The sequence below is a fragment of the Nothoprocta perdicaria genome, unplaced genomic scaffold (genome assembly GCF_003342845.1).
Source record: "Nothoprocta perdicaria isolate Ctin4 unplaced genomic scaffold, notPer1 scaffold_2, whole genome shotgun sequence".
NCBI lineage: Eukaryota > Metazoa > Chordata > Aves > Tinamiformes > Tinamidae > Nothoprocta > Nothoprocta perdicaria.
In genome coordinates this window covers 2,181,384-2,205,929 of record NW_020455204.1, presented here as the reverse complement: position 1 = coordinate 2,205,929, position 24,546 = coordinate 2,181,384, and the positions used below count along the sequence as shown (strand labels likewise).

General features: G+C 37.6%; 1 protein-coding gene across 1 annotated transcript in view; it reads left to right on the top strand.

The window, feature by feature from the left end:
- The window catches only part of CABIN1 (calcineurin binding protein 1), a 93,205-nt gene that overhangs the window by 3,918 nt on the left and 64,741 nt on the right, over window positions 1–24,546 (top strand). The window contains exons 8-25 of the mRNA XM_026037611.1: window positions 891–1,183; window positions 1,763–1,931; window positions 2,686–2,822; window positions 3,120–3,337; window positions 4,648–4,726; window positions 4,972–5,159; window positions 5,426–5,575; window positions 6,304–6,498; window positions 7,132–7,368; window positions 7,719–7,869; window positions 8,042–8,157; window positions 11,964–12,125; window positions 13,651–13,857; window positions 14,217–14,362; window positions 15,791–16,052; window positions 16,407–16,667; window positions 17,247–17,398; window positions 17,944–18,122. Coding sequence (XP_025893396.1) covers window positions 891–1,183; window positions 1,763–1,931; window positions 2,686–2,822; window positions 3,120–3,337; window positions 4,648–4,726; window positions 4,972–5,159; window positions 5,426–5,575; window positions 6,304–6,498; window positions 7,132–7,368; window positions 7,719–7,869; window positions 8,042–8,157; window positions 11,964–12,125; window positions 13,651–13,857; window positions 14,217–14,362; window positions 15,791–16,052; window positions 16,407–16,667; window positions 17,247–17,398; window positions 17,944–18,122 — 3,302 coding nt within the window. The remainder of the gene's footprint in view (window positions 1–890; window positions 1,184–1,762; window positions 1,932–2,685; window positions 2,823–3,119; window positions 3,338–4,647; window positions 4,727–4,971; window positions 5,160–5,425; window positions 5,576–6,303; window positions 6,499–7,131; window positions 7,369–7,718; window positions 7,870–8,041; window positions 8,158–11,963; window positions 12,126–13,650; window positions 13,858–14,216; window positions 14,363–15,790; window positions 16,053–16,406; window positions 16,668–17,246; window positions 17,399–17,943; window positions 18,123–24,546) is intronic.

Below are 24,546 nucleotides of genomic sequence, written 5' to 3'. Positions count from 1 at the left end.
TTTAGAATATATATAATATATATATATATTTTTTTTTTTAAGTTTTCATATTTTATTCATCTGTTGGCTGTTTTCTTCTGCTTGTACTTTTAATGTAAATCCCCTATCTATCAATTTAACATTTTGAATGAAAACTGCAGTGGAAGTAAGAAAAATTTAAGTATAATTTGGTAGCCATTCCATGATTTGGCAGCTGCTGCAGCCATAGCGTTGGAACTTACCTATGTTGCTAATTTGTGCAATTCAAAGTAAGTTTTGCTTTTTTTAAAATGTTCTTACCATATGGAGAAATGGATACTTTGAAATAAATTACAATTCTTCATTTGCAGTAACATATTTTAAAATTGTTTAATACCTCTCTATTAAGTTAGAAAGTCTTTGTTTTTATTGCACATATCTGCCTTGCAAAATACATTAGTACTCAAGCAGGTTTTAGTGAAGTTGCTTCTAATTGTAGCTGAGATTGAGATCATTTGTTGATTAAATACAGAACCTGAAAACCTTTTTTTCTACTATTTTTTGATATGCAGTCACTATTGAGGAAATTATATATTCTTGTTGTTTGATGCTTTTTTGAGATAAAGCACATGCCCTGTCTCTTCTTCCTTCCTATTGTAACTCATTTTCCTGTTTTGTTTGGAAACTTTATTGCCCTTTCTTACTCCTTGTTAAGTGGTATATCCTAGAAAGGAAGCCAGTAAGAATCTCTGTTCCAGGTCTGACATTTGATGTATATTGTATATATGATGTATATTCCTGTCACATCAATAATCTATTTTTCCCTACACCTTACAGTTGAAGTGTAATGTTGAATGCTTTCAGGTTTGTAAAAATAATATAAAAAATATGACAAAATTAATGAAATGATGTCATTATGTTTTCATACACAGATGGAAGTGTTTAGGAGAAACTTTACTTGCCATGTACCACCACCTCACAACTTGTGACCCTCCTCGACCTAGTCTTGGAAAGAGAATTGACCTCTCAGAATATCGAGACCCAGTTCAACAACTGATTCTTTCTCCTACCTCTGCTCCTGTCAGTGTTATTCAGCCAACCCCTGTCAACACTAATCCAGTGGTGACAATGCCAGATCCTGTATTAAATTATACTCCAGTGACCCCCAATTTTCCAAGTCAGAATCAGAATTTATTGGAATCAGGAGCTACTGTTGGTGAACAAGGTACAGCAGCCTGAGGTTCTCACATCTCATCATAAAAAAAGCATGAAAAAGCACTACAGAATGTATTAGGAAATGCTGACTTTAAACTACTACTTGGTAGATTTAAAATCTTCAGTGTATGTATAGGACGTAGTAGAAAAAGGACAATTGAGTCCTATGAAGCTATGCTGTCTGTCTAACCATTCACATTAGAAAAGTGAAAGCCACCTACACTGCCTGAAAAAAAAATCACTGGTTAGTAACTCTGCTATACGACCAATATTCATTATTTTTCTGTCTAATGGCTTTGGGAGTAGGGGGTTATTTATTTGTGGGTGTGTGTCAGGGTGAGGGAGTTGGTTGTTTTTAATTGTGCATGAGTATTTAATAGTTTCTGGCTTTGTGCTATTGACTCATGCTTCATGCTTGAGTTTTATCATCTTTAAGATTAAATCTCATTTCCAGCAGTGATTTATTTCAATTTTCAATTTTGTTGAGTTTACCTTGGCTCTAGGAAGGAAATTATAAGAAGTAAAGGTTATCCACTGTTTTGTTTGACATTTTGACCTGTGAGTTTTTTCTATTTTATTCTTTTATTAGGTGATACATCGGCTGCTGATAAGTCTAAGAAAGGGGTGAAGCGAAAGAGAATTATGGAAGAAAGCGGTGAAACAGCAAAAAGGAGATCTGCGAGAGTCCGTAATACCAAATGTAAAAAAGAGGAGAAGGTTGATTTTCAAGAACTGTTGGTCAAATTCCTTCCTTCCAGGTACACTGCTTGGTTGTATCATAAACTATATTTCATGTTCTGTTTTGTAGCAGCTTCTATGCACTTTTTTTGTGGACACACAACTTTATCTGGTTGAACTCATGTGAAGTTATTAAGAAAATATTCTTGTTAATGCTTTGTAAAATGCAGATTACTTCTATACAGCTAGCAAGTTGATTTCATGCAAAGTCATGAAATATATATAAAAAAATGAAAAATTTTAAAAAATATATATTTGAGAGAGAGGTCAAAAGGCTGAGATTGAATTTTTTTTGTTGTTGTTGTTTTTACAATTTTTTGCATTAATTGACATGCAGACTAAAAGCCAACCTTCTTTTGCATTGCAACTCTGTTTTTTGGGGGGTTTATTTGAAAAGAAAAAGTTAGCCTATATTTGCTTAAAAAAAAAAAAAAAAGAGAAAACATTGTAATCTGAAGTCATAGTCCCGTTTCCTTGCTTCAAACTTAATTATTCCAAGCATTGAAAGCAGGCGTGTCATTTTTGTTAATGTTTAGTTATAGAGCCTTAAGGTTCTGTAACATTGCTTTCTATGTTTATTTACTTAGACATCTTGTTTTAAATCTTTCTTGCCTTGATAAGATTTGGGAAGAAGATTTCAATCTCTGAAGGTGCTTCAATTACTGCTTTTTCATTGTTAAAATCTGCATAATGTGCCACATTTAGGTTTTGCTCTCTGTTGAAGGAAAGAATGAGGGTTTTACCAGGGTTATTTTTTGTTCCCCTTTCCCCCAGATTGAGGAAACTAGATCCAGAGGAGGAGGAGGATCCTTTCAATAACTATGAGGTGCAGTCAGAGATTAAAGAAGAGAATTTCCAGCATGTTGGACCACATAGATTGTCATTTGATTCAACAACATTTATGGAATCTGGTAGGAATTTCATTATAAATTTCCTTTTTTTGTTGGTTCATTCCTTTTCTATGCTTTATTTTCTGCATCTTCCTGTCTAATGCCCAGAAGATACAGAAGAATTATTATTCTAACAGATGTTCCCATTTGAACATAGTAGAATGTAGTGGCTTCATTCAGTAGTTATGCAACCCAGAAAAATTACCATGGCCTTTCCACAAGATTGGTGTATATCACTTGCTTTGAAACTAACTTGAATCAAGTCGTTTTCTGTCTTGACCTTAAACGCTTATTGTTTTGTATTGACCTGCTTTCCAGAGAAACAAGACGTTCACGAATTCCTGCTGGATAACCTGAACAATGGTGGGATTTTGGAGCTGATGATGAGATACCTAAAAGTAATTAGCCAAAAGTTCCTGGTAAAGTGGCCTCCTGGCTTATCTGAGGTGGTTCGTAGTATCTATAACAGCTGGAGAAAGCACAGTAATAGTCTTCCCAATCCTTTACTGAGAGACTCAAGTAATCAACATATAAAGGTAACACAGTATTCCTCCTTCTTACCTTTCTTTCCCTGAAACTGTATTGCGCCATGTGGGGGCAAAGTGCCTTTTCCTGAGCTCCTGTTTTTTCTGAATGGACCTGTAAACCTTACTCCTATGAATGTAATCAGAAAAGAGTGTATTCTTCACAAAACTTAGTAGAGATCTGTAGTGGCAGTTATTAATATGCTTTCGTAATTTTGCCCAACAAGTGTTAATATTCTAATAAAAGTAGAATACATATTCAGTCCCATGGACATAAATGCTGAAAAAATATTGGACTTAAGCTTCTTTCTTTTGATATGTCAGTGATTCTATCATATATCCTAGAAACATGTTTCTGGCCTGATTTAACATTTTAATATATTGAATAATGTACTAATATTGAGAGTACTTTTGGAAATTTAGCTAGAACTTAAGTTCATACATTTTTCCTCCAGGGTCATTCATGTGACACGCTGACATTTTTACTTCATTAGAATTTGGGAATACAGTCCAAGCTTATAAATCATATCTTTATTTCTACTTTTGTAGTTAATAAATCTGGCATGAAGTAGCACTACACCGTTAAAACTATCTTGCAATAAATGTTCACAATGTGTTAGAATAGGACAACCAATTATTCTTAACACTAAAGTATGGGGCAGCATGTGTTCTTTTGCCAACAGTTACTGGCTGTTTTTGGTAAAAAGTTCCTATCTTTTCCCATCTTCCCAACATATTATATCCACTTAGTGATGATCACGCTAGGCATGGGTACCTGCAATGCTTGTTTGATGAAAAATTGTTTCTTAGCTTGGATAAGATGTCCAAGATTAAAAGATTCTCATGGTCACCCCCAGGTCACGTTCCCGTGGTGGATATTTCCTGTGGTGAGAAAGGGATGTGCTCTGAAGTCAGCCTTGCAGTTGTGTTTCTCTGGCCAAGTGAGAGTTTGTTAAAGTAGCCTTAAAGAATATTTCAGTGGAAATATTCTATCTGAATAATATTTCAATTTGGTACAATAATGAGGATGTCACTTTTTTTCCAAGTTTGGGCATTTCTTTGATTATATTCTTTTATGGTATTTTTCTGAGATGTTTCATTACTCCTTTTCAGTGTTGTTGCTTTTAAAAGCAGTTATACATTTTTCTTCGGACAGAGGTAAAGATAGCTACACCTTAGTACAGAAATCATATGATGACAATTTGGAAGGTCCGCTTTCACATAAATTGCAAATTCAATTTATTTGTTTTTCTTTATTTCTGTAGTCTATTTCTTGATATATCTATGTGTTTATCTTTTTATTTATTTTTCTTTTCTTTCAGGATATGATGCTGATGAGCCTTTCTTGCATGGAATTGCAACTAGATCAGTGGCTACTGACCAAAGGCAAGAGCTCTACAGGTGGGAATCATATATTTCTTGCATCAGATTCTAAGAATAATTTAGATAAGAGGTTTATTTTTTTTCCCTAGGGATTCATTAGCTTTCAGAACCTTATTTTTTTAAAATACAGATCTGAAACGATGCTCATCTTTTTGTTTATGAATGTTTGCATTAAAAGAAGATCAGTACTTTTGAAATACTGGTGTGTGGAAGATTCTTCATGTTAGTAACTTTATGATAAAGCATAATTTACTGATTTGCAGTTTCTCCACGAAATTGCCCTGCTGCCTCTATGAATGGAAAATTTGGTCCTGACTTCCCAGGAACTCATTTCTTGGGAGACCTGTTGCAATTGTCATTTGCATCCTCGCAGCGAGATCTGTTTGAGGAAGGATGGATGGAATTTGTGACTCGAGTATATTGGCTCAAAGCTCGCTTCCTAGCACTGCAGGTTGGTTTTCCTTTTGAATTTAACTCATAACAACTTTCACAGCAGTTAAGACCAAAGCTGCTCAAGGATGCAGTACAGGAATCTCACCTCTTTTAAATACAAGAATAAAATCAATTTGGAACATACTGGTATCATCTTACTACTTGGTATAACAATTTTTCCGGAAGAACAGAGGTGGGAGTAGAGTAGGAATTCTCATGTACTAAACTTCATGTGCTTACAGAAATATATTTGGACCAAAGTGTTTTTCTATACTCTTTCTATAGGGTGACATGGAACAGGCACTTGAAAATTATGATATTTGTACTGAAATGCTGCAGAATGCCACTGCAATGCAAGCCAAAGCTGGTGATGCGGGCAGCATCGTAATCCGGTTACCTAATCTGCATGTTGATTCTCTTGTCTCTTTAGAAGAGGTAAGCCTTAATTTGTAGGTGTATCCTTCTCATTCCATCCCAAGCCAGTCTCAAAGGTCATCAATGCAGTATGCCTTTGGGGAAGGGAATTTACTGTACTTAATTATTCTAAGAGTAAAAAGACAGATTCATAGTTAAATGAGGACACTTTCAGAAATATGCTTTTTGGATCTGTTGGTTCTGTACAACTTCAGGTTGTTTTCATGTAAAAGGAAAAACATTTATCTTTTTTTATCTATTTTATTAAATCTTCTGTATATAGAACAGTAGGTTGTTATATTAACATTGCAGACTGTTCTTAAACTTCTATTTCACCATTGCTTAAATGAGCAGTAGTCAATGTTCTCTACGTAAAAAATGCATATGCTTTCAAGGAAAGGAATTTCCCCCTTCCATTCTTTTCCTGGTGTTGCACAGGTCATGCTACCTTCGTTTCAAAGTCCTTCTAATGAGTTTTCTTGCACTGAAAAAATGTGTGATCTGGCTTTCGTTTCAGAGGGAGGATAATTGAGTTTAAAGTTGTTATGACATTGCTCGTATATAAAAACTAAAATGTAATAATTAAAAATCTGTGAGATGTGTTATATAGTTGTTTTTTTTTCCCTAGACTGATTGTAGTTATAGAGCTCAAATACCTTTACAGCTAAACTGCCAGGAGAAACATCAGTAGTCCAAATGCATGTGAAATTGAAATGAGTGTTTGATTGTGCCATCTGTGACATTTACAGATTGATAAGAACCTGAAGTCTCTGGAGAGGTGCCAGTCTCTGGAAGAAATCCAGCGACTGTATGAGTCAGGAGATTATAACGCAGTGGTGCATCTGCTTCGTCCAACATTGTGCTTTAATGGCTATGGCAGAGCTAAACATCTGGAATTTGTAACATCCATACCAGAGAGACCAGCACAGCTGCTGCTCCTGCAGGTTTGCTTTGCTGCTTAAAAAATGTCTTTTCAGTAAGGATGAAGATTTGCAGCTGTTTTATTCCTAAAAAGAGGAGGAAAGGGTTTGGAGAGTTGATGTTAATGGGTAATGAGTCTTATTTGCAAAACAAACCATGGAATCAAAGCTGTAAATAATCCAAACAGCATAGCTCTATTGGTGTCAATAGAATGGTCGTCAGCTGTATATACATGTGTGTGCACGTATATATAAAATAATGGTGTCACATATGCACACACACACACAATGACATCAATAGAACCAACTGATACAGTCAATATAACTATTTTACTGAGAATGTTGATATGGAATAAGATACTGGAGGCATATGTGAAATCAGCAAAAAGGTCATCATTTCTAATAAATTTGAATCCTTTGAAGAAGCATCTTATGGAATCTTACTTAATCCATCAGAAAAATACGATGATGATATTCTGGCAGGTACATCCATATAACATCCACTCTCATCCTTGTTTTTATGTGAAATTTAGAGGTGTTCGGTTATCCTTCCATTAAAGCAGCCATATTCATGTTATATAGTGCATTTCTTTGCATTTGTGGTTTGAAATGAATCCTTCTTCCTTGTAGTGGATTTTTCCTGTGTATCTTCCCTAGGAATCCCTGCTCAAACTGAAGGATTACAAACAGTGCTTTGAATGCTCCGAAGTGGCTTTGAATGAAGCAATTCAGCAGATGATTAACATGACAGCAGCCTCTGCTAAAGAAGAGTGGGTTGCTACAGTAACACAGCTGCTCACAGGGATAGATAGTGCCTTGTCCTCAGAAAGCAGCATCCTGGACGAGTCTTCCTTAACACCAAGCCTTGTTCGCCTGACAAACAACCTCATTCAGGTAGCCTGGTCACCTGCACTTGAATTACCATGGCTATCACTTGCAATGACTGTTTGTATGCGATTTTGGAGGGGAGGGAAGTGCATGTTACCTTCTTCATTGTAGTTTTCATTTCAATATGTTAGACACATATTGACCACATGGTCAGTAACAGTAGCTAACTCCAAACACTGACCTTGCAGGGTGTTTGCAATGGTGATGATGCAAGGGTTGATTCAGTTGGCTAGAGGTGATTTGTGGCACTGATCTGAGGCTGTATGTATTTTGGACTAGAAGAAAAAGTCCATCAGTCTTAAGCAAGAGCCTTTTCCTTGCCATGTTATAGATAAAGGTGTCTGTTTCCTTACTAGATCATAGACTGCAGTATGGCAGTCCAGGAAGAACCCAAAGAACCATACGTCTCCTCAGTGCTTCCATGGATTATCCTGCACAGGATCATCCAGCACGAGGAAGATGCATTTCGATCTCTTTGCTGCCAGCAGCAGAACCAAGAAGAAGAAGGTAATTGAATTATTCACATTTATATGTTAAGTTTTGTTCTTTGTCATCTACCTCTAGAATATGAATGAGAGGTTTCTTCTGGTTGTCTCTTTATCTTTTGCTAAATAAAGTGGTGGCTACTTGGATTTAACTTGGTTTCTGTATTACTTAATTATTTACCATCATCTTTCAGTGAGTCCTGACACCCCTATGCTACCTTCTTCTCTCATGCTGCTGAACACCGCTCATGAGTATTTGGGAAGAAGATCCTGGTGTTGCAACTCAGATGGAGCTCTTCTCAAGTTTTATGTAAGTATGACTATTATGGAATAATTTAGGTTGGAAAGAACCTCAGAAGGTCATCTATCCAATCTCCATATCTCAAAATACGACCAGCTTAGAAGTTGCTTATTACATTGTTAATGTCTGGATGTTAAAATATGTTGTTTTGTTTTTTAATTCTACTTTCTTCTTCCAGCTAAGCATACAAATATTTTGGTCAATTTAATTTGAGGCTTATTATTCCATATTCCTGTCCATCTCTATCTGTTCTATACCTGCCTTTTTGTAGTGATAGGAGATGCCCTGGCCTTCCATAACAAGCTTTATAGTATCATTTTTAAAATGGAAGATAGTAGAAGATCTATCTTGACTTGAAACAGTAAAACACTGGAAAAACATTAAGTGCTTTTTCTGAGTACTTAATAAAAATATAACCTTTTATTGGTCTGTGAACATGTTAAAATTTCAGTTGCATAATATAAGTCTTGCAGTGTTTAAATTTGTATTGTATATTCTTCTCTGTGGTAAGGTCAAAAAATTGCTTTCTTGTTATAACTAAGATCAGAAAATACTTGCAGTAGTTTTTGATCTGCAAGAGGTAATAACCGAATATGGATCTATGTGCAGCTTTATCTCCCGCTGTGTTTGGCTGGTCAGCAAGATCCTACCCTCTTTGCAGAAAAGGCTTACTATGATTTAGATTACAAATTTTATTTTGTATATCCAGATAATGGTTTGCTCAGAAGCAGGTCTAATTCTTAGCTGTTCTTTAAGGTCTTGGTTTTGCTCTGAGGAAGTTGAATGCACACCCTGATCCTACTAGCTAAACAGAAGGAAGCATGAATGATGTCAGGAAAAATAAGAAACAGAACCAAAGATCCATTTGCTCTGCCTGCTTCTGAAATGTGTGCCTGTGTGCATGGAACATTCTTCCCACTCCAGTCTTCAGCAGTGACCATGGTTCCTATGCCCTGAGCAGGAAACAATGCAGGCAGGAAGGATAAATACCTACTATTCCCTCCTCAGAGTTGAAATGTTTGATAAAGGTTTGGCAGTTAAAAGAATAACCCCTCAGTGGCATTAGACACTAAATTCTACTCAGTGAGGTGCAGGTGAGGCAGACATGACAAGATGGTGCAAAGCCTTGTTTCTTCTTCTCTCCTGTTAATCTGTTCAGATATGCTTTTCTTTTTTCCCTTGTCCAATGATAGAAAGATAAAGAGCATTTCAAGTAACAGACTAAGGAGGAAAGGGAATAGAAATGCTCAATGCAATATAATTGTTTCTGTGGAGTTACCTCAGTGAGAAGAGTGATTGTTTCCTTGGCTCTTCAGCTGTTGATATATTTAGTTTATTTGATTATATCCGGGTTGATTCTAATTTGCAGACTGGCGAAAAAAAAAAAAGTAACATTATTGTTCTCATGTTATTAACTGAATATAATTTTGAGCATACAACTAGAGCTGTTCTACTGAGTAAAATAGAGAACCAGTGATTCTGTAATCATTGGTTGATCGGGAGCAGACAGCTTTGTATGCACATCCGTCCTCCTTTGCTTTGTGCCTGAAGCCTCCTCTTTGCTTCCTTGCTCTTTTGTGATTCAGGTGAGTGTGTTAGAGGTCTAATATGCTTGGGAAATGATGCCCAGGCAGTCAGGCCATGACATTACTAGCTGCAGGAGTGTAACCTACTCACTGTCATCTTTTTTATAATTATTCCTTAAGGTTAATTACTGCGCCGGTGAAGAATCTTCCCCTGGTCGAAGCAGAATTTTTGTGTGTTGCTGTTTCCTCCTGCTTTCCTTGGCTTGAGAAATTGAATTACTGTCAGCTTTTCGCTCTGGAGCAGTGGGAGTCTGGGATGCCCTGACTGCCAGTGAAACCCAGATGATGCAGAGCTGTGGCATTCGTGGAGTGCTGCTCTATGGGGATATTTCAGTGGCACTTCACAGATTCAGCTTGACTTCATTGAGGTTTATTACCATCAGCTGAGAGGAAATCATGATTAGTTCTGCATAGAGCTACTCAGGAATCTCTTCATTTTGCTTCTCAGCACTCCCTGGAGCTTGTTAGGCACAGCTCAGTGCCAGAGCCCATCTACCTCTGCATTTGAGCAGCAATGTGTCCAGGTCAGTAATTTAGACAGCCAGGAAGGATGGTGTGGAGAGCCTGAGGGCTTCTGTGAGAGTCATCTCTCTCTGGCAGGGCTGGAGCTAATGAACAGAGTCGAGCTGAAGCTGCTGCACTGTGATCTATTAGATTACTTCTGCATCCGGCTCGCCTCACTCTTCTGAGTACTGGGAACATAATTCTGATACACCAGGGGTGCCTTTGCATGGAGCTGCCTTGGGTCCAGAGAGCTTATTAAAGCTCAGGCGCTGCATTTCATGAAAAAAAATAAGCTATATCCAGTCTCAGATGTCTCTAGTAAAGAGATGTAGTAAAGAAGCATCTTATGAGCAGTGCTGCTCAGTGCTGAATTTAAATTGTCTCTGCATGGTGTGCACCCGTGTCTGGTGAATCTGATCATACATTCTGTGAACCTGGAGAAGTTGCAGCTAATTAAAAGCTGAATATATTTGTAGCTAGATCTTTGCAGATGTTGTTGTGCACTTTGAAAGAAATCTTTGATTTTTTCAATTGTAGAACTTACCACTTCCTAAACTGAAATATAATTGGACATTATTTATCACAAGCAACTAGTTTTTAAAGACGAAAGGATTCTGGAAGAGTGAGGAAAGGCAAAAATGGGATGAAGTATTTAAAGAGAGAGAGGGCTTCACGTGTGCTACATGCTTCTGTTTCATGGATTATCCTTGCAGTAAGAGGTGTTTGCCTGCTATCAGTGAACTGTCTGCTTGAATACATTGATTTTAGCTGAAGAAGATGGTGTTAATGAAAGATGTTAGTGTACAGTTAACTCCTTTAGCAGTAGTCAGGGTCTGAATTATTGAAAACAGTTTTAGCTTACTGCTAGGAATTCAAAGGCTGAGTAGGAGCACTGGAGGTTGTTAGGAATGCTGTTCAGGTAATAATTCTGTCACTAGTGCTGAAGTGATTTTTTTGTTTGCAGCTGTACAATGCTTTTGTTGTTGTTTTTGGTGATGTTTGCATCTTTCTTTCAGCATACTTATCTATACTTCACATTTCTTAAATTTCAAACCTGTTCAGAGATTCAGGGAAAGCTGTGGTGCCTGCTGTGACTCATTTGTGATTGCTGTGACTCAAAATTTCATTGCAGTGCCTTCTAAGAATTGTGTTTTACTGCACTTATTTTTCTTTTTGTCTCTTTAAAATCTTTACGCATAAAAGAATATCTTGGTATTATTTCCTAGCGTTTGTGGATGAGTTCCTTGTATTCAGAATGACAGACTTCTGTGTTATGATGATCCTGTTACAATGCCAGGAAAACCAGGCATGAGGAGCCTCTTGTAGCATGTATTGTCTGTTCAAATGACTGGGTTGTAATCCTAGTGCATGCTGAAAAATGGTAAGTGATGATAGGCAACTGAAGTATTTTAAAAGTATTATGATGATAGTCCCTTATACGAATCACAAATGACTGGAAGTAGAAAAGGAAATGTGAGAAATTTTGAATGACCTGAAGCTTGAAACATTGAGTTCATGACTTAACAGGGAAAAAGGGGCATTTTGTTGCAGTTGCTGCACCATTTAAATGATTTGTTAGGTGATTGATTTACTAATATATGGCGAATATTTGGTTTATTAAGAAAAAACATGTACAGATCCTTATGATGTTGTCATCTACATCTAGATAACGGGGTAAGTTTCAGATGTCAGATGATTTGTTCATTAATATTTGTGATATTCTAGGTTCAGGTATTAGAAAAAGAACTTGCAGCATCTACTTCTGAAGACACCCATCCATACAAAGAGGAGCTGGAAACAGCCTTGGAACAGTGTTTTTATTGCTTATATGGTTTCCCTAGCAAAAAAAGCAAAGCAAGGTACCTGGAGGAACATTCAGTACAGCAGGTGAGATATGTGTTGTTTAATGTTGGGGAGGTATCCTGAAATGATGAACCTTGTTTGGTTTTAATCCATTTTGAAATGATTTATGACAAAGATTAAAATTTTATTTTCTCAAAAATGTTTTGGAAAATGTTGTGGAAAGTAAATACACTCTTGGGGACTTTCTTAAAAACATGAAAAACTTTATGCATATAGAGGGGTGAGATGCCTTAAGAGAAATGTTAGTACAGTCTTATTCACAACAGTCTGCCATGTTGAAAGTATTGACAAAATGATCTTAATGAGCCATGACTTTCCTGTTTTCAACAGAGAACTTTGCGCTCGAGAACAATAGAGAGGAAAATGTCAGCTTGAGAGAAGAACTTTAGCAGCCAGCCTTGCAGTTTATGAATATGAAAAAAGTCACTTTTTAAAATGATGCAAGTAAATGATACTCTAGCTTGTTTTGCAAACTCTATGATTATTTGGTAGCTGATTGTCACATATGCATGGAATTCAGTTCAGTTTGAGAGAACAACTACAGAATGTCCTGGAAAGAGGGTTGCAGTTTTAAGAGACAAAAAAGCAGGTCAACAATTCTCTGCCTGAAGCACAATTGATTTGTTAAAAACCTCAGATGATTTTGCATTTATCAAATGTAAGTGGCTACAGATCTATAAATCAATAAGATTTTTTTTCAATGAAAACAGTTATCTGGCTTTCTTGACAGGCCTTTTAAAATTCATTTAGTATTTGTGAATTTTTTCTTAAAACTTACTCTAGAAAATTAATAAAAACATAGGAATAGCTAAGGAAAAGAGAAATAGGAGATGAGTACCCATTGCCAGAAACAATCTTGTCCCATTGGACCTCTCTGGATTAAAAAGTCCATACTGAAATAGTTGATAAAATGATTGTGTTTAGTACCCTATGATTTCCATGTTTTCCTTAGAGAAACAGAATTTACTGGGAATGAAATGAAGAAAGAGAGGAGAGAAGGGAAAAAAAAAAAAACAAAAAAACCCAAACCTAAAACCTCAGTCTAGGAGACAGAAACTGTGAAAAAAATACTTTTATCAAAATGAAGAAAAATTAAAGGGAAAGGGGAAAAATGAGGAATGGTTTGAAGTGAAAGTGTATTCTTCAGAGTTTTAACACTCTGAGTATCAGGATTTTGTCTGGCAGCCTTTTAATTTATTTGTTTTGAGTTTGAAATTTAAGTTGCAGAGCCTGTGTAGCTTTTCCCTTCTTCCATTTCTTCCCACTTTCTTAGTGTCACTCAGGATGCTTGCAATTGCTTCTTGCCCATTTTTTCAGTAAGATTGACCAAACTACAGCCTAATGTCCTAGTCTTAAACCAGGGAGAAGTTAATGGAAGCAGCATACAGTGACAGTCATTTTAATTCTCTTTTTGTGAGGTTTAACTTGTTTCCTAATAAACTAGTATGTATTTTGTGCTAACTAAAATAGCCCCAAAACCTAACCTTTAGTCAACTTTTGAATTTGGGAATTTGAGATAATTTTTCCCTCTCGTTTTTTCCCTCTTCAGGTGGATTTAACATGGGAGGATGCCTTGTTTATGTTTGAATATTTTAAGCCTAAGACGCTTCCAGAGTTCGATAGTTACAAAACCAGCACGGTGTCTGCTGATCTGGCCAACCTTTTGAAGAAGACTGCGACGATTGTTCCCCGAACAGATAAACCTATGCTGAGCTTAGATACTGTCTCTGCCTATATTGAAGGAACGTGTAGCAAGGTATAACTAACTGTTGAAACAAATGTAAGGAGGAAAAGGATATTTGTTTTCATGTTGACTTTGAGTTTGTTTGGGGAGTGCTTCACCTTTGATGCTGGGTTTTCCTCAGTGAACTGCATTTAAGTGAAATAAGAATAATGCTGTCAAGGATGAGATGTTGATTAACATGGAGTTAATATGAGATGTTCATTAGTGTTAGCATGCTCTAACACTACGGAATATTTTTCACTCTCTAGATACTCAATAGCTTTATGTTTTTTGACAAACATCTATTTTCACTTCAAGAAAGAAGCAAGCGTGCAGCTCTTGTAATATGTATGCTTTATTAACCTTTATTTATGAATCTACTTATTTTTCAGGCCCCATCTCTCCCGGATGGCGCAGACTATTCTCCACCAGTAGTGACTGAGTTGTACTATCTTCTGGCAGACTATCATTTCAAGAATAAAGAACAATCTAAGGCCATTAAGTTTTACATGCACGACATTTGTATTTGTCCAAACAGGTCAGTATTGTTGAATTGCTGCGTGTTATTCATTCCTCTCACTTCTTTAATACTAAAAAAGCACAAGTTTATTTCCGTGTCAATAGTAAAAACTTAAGAAATCAACTATTTAGATTTATTCTTTTCTAATATTTATTTTGCTACTAGAGAACCACTCGGAATCAAGCCCAGCAGATGAGTGATGCTTAAAACTAACACTTTTTTTTTTCTTGCTAGTTTCTAGTTGATTGAAATACCACTGGAATTTAGGTTTTTTTTTTTATCTTAACAATGAAGTGTGCTTTGGGAAAGACACTTTTAGACTGAACTGCAGCAGTCTTAAAACCCTAGCTTGAATGGCTTGAGAAAGCCAAACTATTCCTGAGTTCAGGGACACAGCGGAGGCGAAAGGGAACATGAAGACCCAGAGCAATTTTACAGATGTAGTTTAATGTTATTGAATCTGCTTGCTTGAGAACTGCAATTAGATCACTAACATTTTTTAAGGCCTGATAAACTAGACAAAGCTTTATACAAATTGATAGGGTTTTTTAATCATTAAGCTTATAAATAAAAGATAGTGCAATGCAGATTGACTTTAATCTATGAAATTTTGTTGCTCAGAAGAAGCTTTATGTGAAAGCATAGTATTGTCACCCCAGTGATAGCCCATGATGCCGCTTCAGTTGTGTGTGTTACATGTCTCCTCCCATTCTCCTCAGGAATTTCTCTATCAAGGTCACTTGGCAAAGGATTATGCTTGTGGTTGAAATAAGCAAGCAAAAATGTGAAAATATTATGAATACCACAGTCCCTTTTGTGTGAGAATCATGGTATAATTGAAAAATTCCAGAGTCTCTGACCCCGAAACTTGAGATTACATAAAGTGGAAACTGCTCTTCAGCCTGTATTGTCAAGATCTAATAAACAAGGCTAGATGTTTATATTTCTCCTTAGAAAGCCATCTTTCTTGTTCATCAGAGTTTTCCTTTAGGGGTATATTTTGGTTTGTGTGATTTCTGTGTTGGAAACACTGATAATAAAAGTCATTTGCCTTTCAGTCCAGCACTATAGAATGTCATACTGGGCTACAAAAATAATAGGACGTTTGACCAGGACAGCATAGCTACTTAGAAAAGGAATCAACAGACATGCTGCTATTGGAAATATGGATATGCTGCTTTTGTATGACAAATAAATAAATGAAATTAGGTTTGCATATGTAATCAATATTGAGAGTAGGACTTTTTTCAGAAAACATTTTTAATAAAATCAGGCCAATTTAAGTTTGTACAGAGTCTTTCTTGCTGTGAGAAGAGGAGGAGATATAGAAATTGTGCGAAAGAGCATATGAAGAAGTAAATTGGAATACAGTAAAATGAATGTTGTCTTTGTCATTCAAGGTGATGTGTAGGGAGTGGTTCACATCTGACATTCTTGCTTATGTAGGTTTGATTCATGGGCTGGCATGGCTCTGGCTCGAGCAAGTCGTATTCAAGACAAATTGAACTCTAACGAACTGAAAAGTGATGGCCCCATCTGGAAGCACTCTACTCCTGTCCTGAACTGCTTCAAGCGAGCCTTGGAGATTGACAGCTCTAATCTCTCTCTGTGGATTGAATACGGCACCATTTCCTATGCCCTGCACTCATTTGCATCCCGACAGCTGAAGCAGTGGAAATCGGAACTTCCCCCTGAAGTTGTGCAGCAGGTGGGTGCTAATTTAGAGCAGACTTTTTAAGTTATATAAATTTATAAGCCAACAACTTTCGAAATTAAATACCTACGTTCTCTGCACTACATCTTAGATGATATATATACTAATTGATTATGGAAACTCTCATATTCATTTGTATAAGTTGATGTCAAAAAAGTTTTACTTTATTTTCTAGAAAAATCAGTTTAGCCTTGATGTTTGAATTACCTTTTACAGATTCTACAAAATTATGTAAACCTTTTGGATATGCACTTAGGCACTTTTAGGTGCAGGAGTGTATTCTTTTCTTGCAGCTTTTGTCTCAGCCAGAGCAAATAAATGTGTTTTTGGTGGTTTGTTCCATCACAGATGGAAGAGCGTCGAGACAGCATGTTGGAGACAGCCAAACTGTGTTTCACATCAGCATCTCGCTGCGAGGGAGATGGCGATGAAGAGGAGTGGCTGATTCACTACATGCTGGGAAAGATTGCAGAGAAGCAAAAGCAGCCTCCTGTTGTCTATCTACTTCATTACAAACAGGCTGGCCACTACCTGCATGAGGAAGCTGCACGATATCCAAAGAAGATCCACTACCATAATCCACCAGAACTTGCCATGGAGGCGCTGGAGGTAAAAGAGAAAGTAAAATACCTAGACTTGCAAGCATTGTTCTTTACAGATAACAATTCCAGTTCCTATTAGTCCTTGTTATTAGGCACATGTTCACGTGTTCACATCTGGGGACGTTTGCAAGATTAGTGCAGAATAGAATCAACTGTGTTATCCAGACTGCTGCCGTTTGCTGTGCTCAGTTCACTCATCAGCTTTCAGATCTGTGTGTGGACAGACTTCACCATTATCTCATCTCTCTGACAGCATAAGGTCAAGCATCGATTTGAATAATAGCTAGAAAACTTTTGCTTCCACTGTGCAGGCTGGTAAAAATAACATATTTGGAACCTGTCCAGTGGTAACCATCCACATCTGCTTTCACTGCTGTGTTTCAGAATTTGCAGGGCAGCTGTTCCAGATCTTCTCCTTTACAAGCAACTTAAAAAGGCAGGAAAAGTCCTGTTTAAGTAAGTTTAGGTAGCAGAGAATTATCTTTGCAAAGTCTTGCAGTTCCTACAGAGAAGGACAACTTGTAACTGGTTGCACAACTGATTGCACAAATTTCCTACTGACTGAACAGACTTTGGTGTTTTCTAGGTATTCTTTCGACTTCATGCTTCTATTTTGAAACTTGTTGGGAAACCAGACTCTGGAGTAGATGCAGAGATACTGGTTGGTTTCATGAAAGAGGCTTCTGAGGGACCTTTTGCCAGGGGCGAGGAGAAGAACACCCCAAAAGTTGCAGAAAAGTGAGTGCTGATTTCCAGGAACATCCTCTGAAAGCAAACTTGTTCCAAATAAGAGCAGGTTATTTATGTGAAATATCTCTCTAGACAGCTAAACTACAGTATAATAAATTTTTAAAATGAGGGTACATGAGATATCAACCAAGCAAAGTGATTAGAATTAACTCTAACGTAGATTCCAGGTATCATATACAATTAGATTATATGTGAATCGGAAGTCTTTTCAATAATTGGCACAGTGTAGGCAGCAAGGAAACCAATTGGAGCAACCATTATCTTATGATGTGTTTTGAAGCCACTGTCTTTATTAATAAAATTATTTTTTAGTATAGGCAGACATAGCTTAAGTAAGAGACTTCAGAATTTCAGCCCTTGTAATTTGCCTTGCTGAAAATTGTAAGATAAAGAATATTTCCATATTGATCAGTGATAAGGGAAAAAATTAACCTCTGGTAAAACCAAAACAAAACATCATTTAGAATTTTCTAATAAGATTTGAATACTGTATTGGAAATACTGATCATCTTAACTTTTCTTCCTCATTCCAGAGAAAAGACTTGCATGATTGATGAAGACTCTCGTTCTTCGGCTGGAACGGTGCCGGGGCCTGGAACTTCCCTCCCCTCCTCCTCCGGTCCAGGTCTGACATCCCCACCTTACACAGCCACTCCAGTTGACCACGATTACGTCAAATGTAAAAAACCCCGTCAGCAGGCAACGCCGGACGGTACAGTCCCTGTTCTCAATACTGGCAGCACAGGGAGGTGCTCTAATCATGGGGGGTTTGACCAGGAATGATCAAACTTGCTCATTGAAGGAGGGTGAGGGGTCTGTGGTAACACGGGCAATATTGAAGCTCATTATTTTTAAAAATTCACGGTGCTTTAAATAGAATCGATGCACAGTCAGAGCCTCAAATACAGAAATCAAAGTTGTCACCTGCCACCATTGACACCTGTCATTTAGTCTCAATGGGAATTTTGAGAGGAGTTTGCAGCTGACTGCATTTTCGATATTTCTCCCATCTCGAGAGCTAAATGGCTACCTCGAGTTTAGTAGAAAAGATGTAGATTTGGTCTTCAGAAAACTGGAGCAAATTTCAGTGCCTGCATGAACCAATCGGGTGCAAATTTGAACTTTGGCTGAGACAAGTCAAAACTGAAAAAGCAAAAGAAAATAGGATTATTCTTTTTTGAAGGAGGCAGGTGGCAACTATATTGAATATATCATGAATCAACATGAAGTGATTTGCATGGTAGTCCTGTAGATTTCATCTTTTAATTTTTTCTTTATCATTTACAGTGACTGGTTAGCAACTCATCTATATAGATTATAAAGTGTTAGCATAAATAATTGGCTTATAACGCCAGAAGGTAGGGCATTATCATGGTGTTACTGCAAGATTTTTGTACTATAATATACTTATATTAGAAATTATGTTACTGTTTAACCTGACACTATTTTTTGGCTAGAAATTTTATTCTGAGTCTACTCTTCTGGCAATTTATTTCTTCTATCTGGATGTTATATAGCACTCAGGAATAAGTAAATTAATTTGCAATATATAGCTTAGTGTTGAAAGAATATGGCAGGCCCTATAGAAGTGCTGTGTTTGAAACCAGCTTATTTCTCGAGGGAGGGCTGCTTCCAGGCCTGTTGTCATCTTTTTTGAAGAACAATATTCATAAGTATATTTTTACTGATGCAGTTTTGAAACCAACCCACACATGCCTGGAAACTCTGCAAGGTCAATTTGTTCCTTTTTCCCTAACAGGTAATTCTTGGGGGAACTTGCTAAAGTTCCTTCTGCCCATTCACTCCATTGTATATAGAGATACTCATTTTCTCCATGCTTGCATTTCAATCTGAAGTAATTCATTACACTGTTTTGATATCATATATAATTTAGTAATGTCATCATGTATAATTTATTAATGTGAATAAGTTACTTAGTGGTCAGGCTCTTCTATTATTTAGCCTTATGATGCCTTTTCAACAAGGCAAACAGAGAGAGAGCAGATATTTAACTATATTCTAAATAATGTGTCCTACGAGAAGCAGTTCTGCCTGAGACTACATCTGTTTCGGTCCTGCAGACTGATGGAGTGTTCCCAGGAGACAAATAAGTAGAGGGATGTTCAGGGATGTGCCATTAGTGCATTCTCTCCAAGCAAGGTGTTCTGGGCTGCAGCATCCTAATTGCCTGGTGGAGCAAAGCTGGCTGCTTAGCAAAGGCTGAAGGTGCAAGCTGAGGGACACGACCACCTGCCAGGCCCAAAGCAGCAGCTCTTGGGTCTCCTGGCTCAGCTGGTTAGCACGGCTGTCACAGCAACTGGAAACGGCAGCTGCCAAAGAAAGCCAGGTTGGGGTGATCTTTAGGCTGCCTGTGGGTAACTGTGACAAGTGGAATTGCAAAGCACTGTGTCAGTCATCGTGTCTGGCACGTTGCTCGCAAAACTGAACTCTGGATCCAGCACATTGAAGAGCCCCAGGAAACTGAAATATTTGCCTTAGGCTAGTGCAGATGGAAGCAGAGCTAACAGGCTGAGCAGCGCTCAGAAGTCTTCTACTTTTATATTATTACATATTCCCTGCTCCTTTGCATGCATTTGCATTTTACTTGTATTGAAAATATATACTTTTGAAGTAAAATGCTCTTGACATCTTACATGTAATCACATCACTGAAGAAGACTGCTGCCTGCTTTTCTATTTTATTATTCCTAAAAATAGCAAGAAAAAAAAAAATCCATCATTCAAATACTCTTTGGATTTTTTTTTTCCTTACTATTCTGACAGCAATTGAAAGTGTCTCTTTGTCTGTTCACAGACAAGACAGTTTGGCCCAAATTCAGCCTAGATACTTATTCTTACTATGGCCTGGTAAAAATACTCTTATTTGCTCATACTCTAGTATAAGTGTTGTTGATCATATGCAATATAAACAGAACAACAGAACTGCATAGACTATCCCTCCAAAACAAACAGTAGTTCAGCAGTGCCTGGGATCCCACTCAGCCAGGCTGCTGAAGAAGAAAAACAGAGTTGAACCCATGACCTGGAAGGACAGAGAGAGAAGATTATTCTAGGAATTAAAGGTTAGTCTAGAGAGGAAAAGTCTCAAGTGGAGGCGTGATAGCAGCATTCCCTAACCCGTGTCTAAGGCTGTATGAAGAGTTAAAAGGGAAGGAAAAGTAATCTGTGACTTTCCCTATCCATGAGGGACAGAACAGGAGGTAATAGGCTTAGACTGCGTTAAGAAAAATTCCATGTGGGGATTAGGAAAATAATATTAATTTTAGGAAACATTTAGCAAATACAAATGAAATGCTAAAATATGTTCTCAGGAGAGAGTACAATACTGGAACACCTCAACATTGGGAACACTTACTGATACAGCCATCAGCCGGGAATATCGGAGATGTATTTGGTCCTGTTGGGAAATGCAGAGAGCTAGATAAGCTTTTATTTATTTATTAAACAAAATCTCTGCCAGTGTGCCTTCCAGTGCAGCAAATTATTTCAGTACAAGCAGGGCAGAATTTACTGTAGAGCCGGGAAGGAACCAGTAAATACAGCTTGTAAAGGAACTAAACTTCTTTCTCCTCATGGCAGCTGTTAGCCCAAATCTCCTCCAAGGAGAGAGGAGTTTTGCTGAGTGGCAGCTGGTAGGTGCAGCTGACTAGCTGCTGTCATGTGTGTAAAATAGGCAGCAGCTTTTTTTCTTTTCTTGTCTCTCCATTCAGCAGCATCTTTTCCTCCCTTCTGTTATCCTGTCTTTCCTGGTGTCACCCCATCTGTTGCTGTTTTATAACCCACCCACGGTCCTCCCTGCCCCCACAATGTGCATTTAATAGTGGAAACCTGAGATTTAGACTATTAGTAGCCACCAAAAGCAAACTAGGAAATACAAGGGAAAGGGAACCACACCTACCCAGTCTGTCTGTACGTGGGTTATCCCCACATTTACCTTGCACAGCTAGATGGCCAGTGTTAGATATAAATACAGGCTTTCTCCTTGTCTTCCTTTACACATCCAGCCTGTTTATAGTCATCATAGAAAAAATCAGAGTACAGATTTCAAGCTGTTTAAGTTCAGCTAAATTTTGCACTAAATACTGAAGCTAGTGCAGAAAGCAAAAAAAGGCATTAAATCTGAAGAAGCATGACTTCTAAAAGGTGACTTGGGAGACTGCAGTGAGGTTTTTGTTTTGTTTTCTCTGTGTATGCCTTTTGTATTGATAATTGATTGCAAATTATTATGATGCCATGCAGTTGACATATGCAGGATGCATTGCTGCTGCAATATCGAAACGTCTTACGGTTTCAGTTTCCATCCATGTCATGTAGTGTGTTCCGTGTAGCTAGATGCAGTCATCCTATTTTTGTGTTTGTCTTTGCCTGATTGCTTTTGCAACCAATATTGCCCGTGCTGCCTCTAACCTTTACACAAATCTCTGTTCCCCAGGCATTCTCTTCCTGCTTTTACCTGTCACGGCTTGCTTTTAATAATTGGCAAAACCTGCATGATACCTCACTGGGAAAGGCTACTCGCTTCATGCTGTGGGAGACGCCCCACTTCATAGTTTGTTGTCCTGTAATTCTGCAAATGTTATAATGCTGCACTTTTTTGTGTGTGTGTGTGTGTGTCTGTAAATGGGTGTTCTCAACTTCCTGATGAGTCAATGATGATCTTTAAAACTCTTTTTGCACCAAGCTGTCACTCATGTCAAACTAAGTAAGCTTCAAAGATGGAGTGGATATTTCTGCGCATAAAAGGAATTATGTTTTGTAAAATAGAAGTTTTAACCCTTGATGTTCACTCACTTGTAGGTTAGAATTAAATCTTCGTGTCCACTGTACATGTGCCATTCTAGCCCATGGCACTGGATGCTCATTCTGTTTCAGTATGTTCCATTTTTGCTTTTCCCATTTAACTTGTCTCTAATTTTTATTTCATAATGAGTTTGAATGAAAAGGCAATACTGAAGTTTAGTATGAGGTTACACAAAAAGGATTTGACTAAAGAAGTGGAACAGTGGCTAACAACTCTATTGCTCTGCACTTGGAGATGCAAGAACACCAGTACAGGAGTGTAAGTTGCTGAAACCCATACAGGGATCTGTGCAGCTGGACAAAACAGGCTCTCATCTTTGACTCATTTGTATAAGGGAAGTTCCCTTATACATTGAGAGGACCCTGCTGTCCTCAGGATATTATCTGCTATGTGTTCTACAGACACATGTAGATTCATACATGTGCACACATGGCCTTTTCTAGCAAACTGCTCTGTCTTTATTTGCTCATTATTCTCTATTTGTGCATTTGAGTATTCTTACCTAAATGCACTGAGTTGGTTTGCTTGTGTCGTGTCCTGTTTCTGAAGACCATGTTTCCAGCTCATTGAGATCACTTTCAGTACTAATCTTTGCCCAATACTCTGACAGGTATTAATTAGATCTTCTGTTCTCCAGTCCCTGAAAACTTTCTCTGAGATGGTTGAAAAGTTACTGCTGAGGTGGGAGTTCAGTGGTATCCACCTGTACTACAGAATGTGATTAAATCTTTGTAAATGAGTCACTGGAAGTTTGGTTGACCTGTCTTCAGAATCCTCATTCTCTGTAATTCTCTAGTTGCTATAGAAAATTTGGCATCATTAACCAACCTAAAACTTTCAGTTAAGAACAAATTACTGTTCCCCCATTCTTTTTTTAAGATCCTTTTGTTTATTGGATGGGGATATTTTCTTTGTGTGTCAATGAAAAGCCTAAGAATTGCATCAAACTTTGTTCCATTTTTTTTTTTTGGAATCTTGATCTGCAATCTGGAATCCTGATCTGCAAGTTGAAAGTCTGCAGAGGGATTTATCTTGATAGAAGAAATTCATAGGAAGCCCTTATTTCTCTCATGATCATGTGCTATTCGGATGGAACGAAGAGATTTAATTAAATTAGCAGCTCATCTCAAGCAAGAGTCTTTGCTGTTTTTATTTTGCTTCTTGATCATATCAAGAAAATTAATAAGATTGCAATGGGACTACCTAGGCAGTGACTAAACCATACCTCTTGTTTAAGCGATTCATGTATCTTAATAAAGATCTACCTTAATTTCCCACTGTAAATTAATCTTGGCCTACAGATTTAGAGACACTGACCTTTACGGGAAATTTGCCTTGGAAGCTGAGTTCTGCTGGCACAATATTGCAGAAAAATGTCAGTTCTCTCTCCCAGCAGGAAAAATATATATGCATCTTTGTGTCTTTCTCTTGAAGGTATAAGTTCGCCTTTTTTTTTTCCCCCCATGTAGTTTCATGTAGTTTTGCCCTTGGCAGTCCCTGCTGGATAAGGATTCGCTCATGTCAGGGGGCTTTCAGACATGGGTGAAACAGGTTCACTTGCCTGCTCATTCTAAGCTAAAACCGTTGTCCCCCTTTGTCACAATCCTGTACAACTGTCTGTCTTGCAGTGAAACAGCTATCAGTGCATCAGCAGCTTGGCCCATAACGCTCTCCCAAGTGTATGTGTCGAGGCTGTGCCACTTTTCTTTTTCTTCTGTCTACTGCCTTGATGTCCAAGAGTTTTCTGCCTTAGACCCAATTTTTTGGCTTGTTTATTTGTTGTATGAAATTGTCTTTCAGAGCACTTAGCAAACAGCATCTAACACATGCAGGATAGATGGCAGCGGTGTTCAATCCTGTCTTGTCCTTTCTAATGATATTGATTTTTTTCTCTCCTTTGCAAGTAATTTTTACCAATATTGATGTGTCTATTTTTTCTTATCAAATGGGTTTCAATAGTGTCAGACAAAATATATATAGAGAGGATGCTTTTCAAAGCAAATGGCAGAGGAAAATTTGATAGGACCATGGCAACATCTGAAATACTGTGTCCTCAACTACTTGTCACATTTGAGCACCATTTTGTTGAATGAGGTTCCAGGATTATATTCTTGGAAGAAATCTGCTGAGGAGGGGGGCACTCCAGTAATGTTCAGTAATACCTTATGAAAGAAGACTAGGAGGGTTAATATTTTTAGTGCAAAGTTGTGAGTTAAAATGGGTATCTTGAAAAAAATGATTTTAAATACCTTTTCAGGGTGGGTGGTGGTTAGGGATCTTGTGTTGCCTTTGAAAGGAATTTGCAGAGTGGGTGC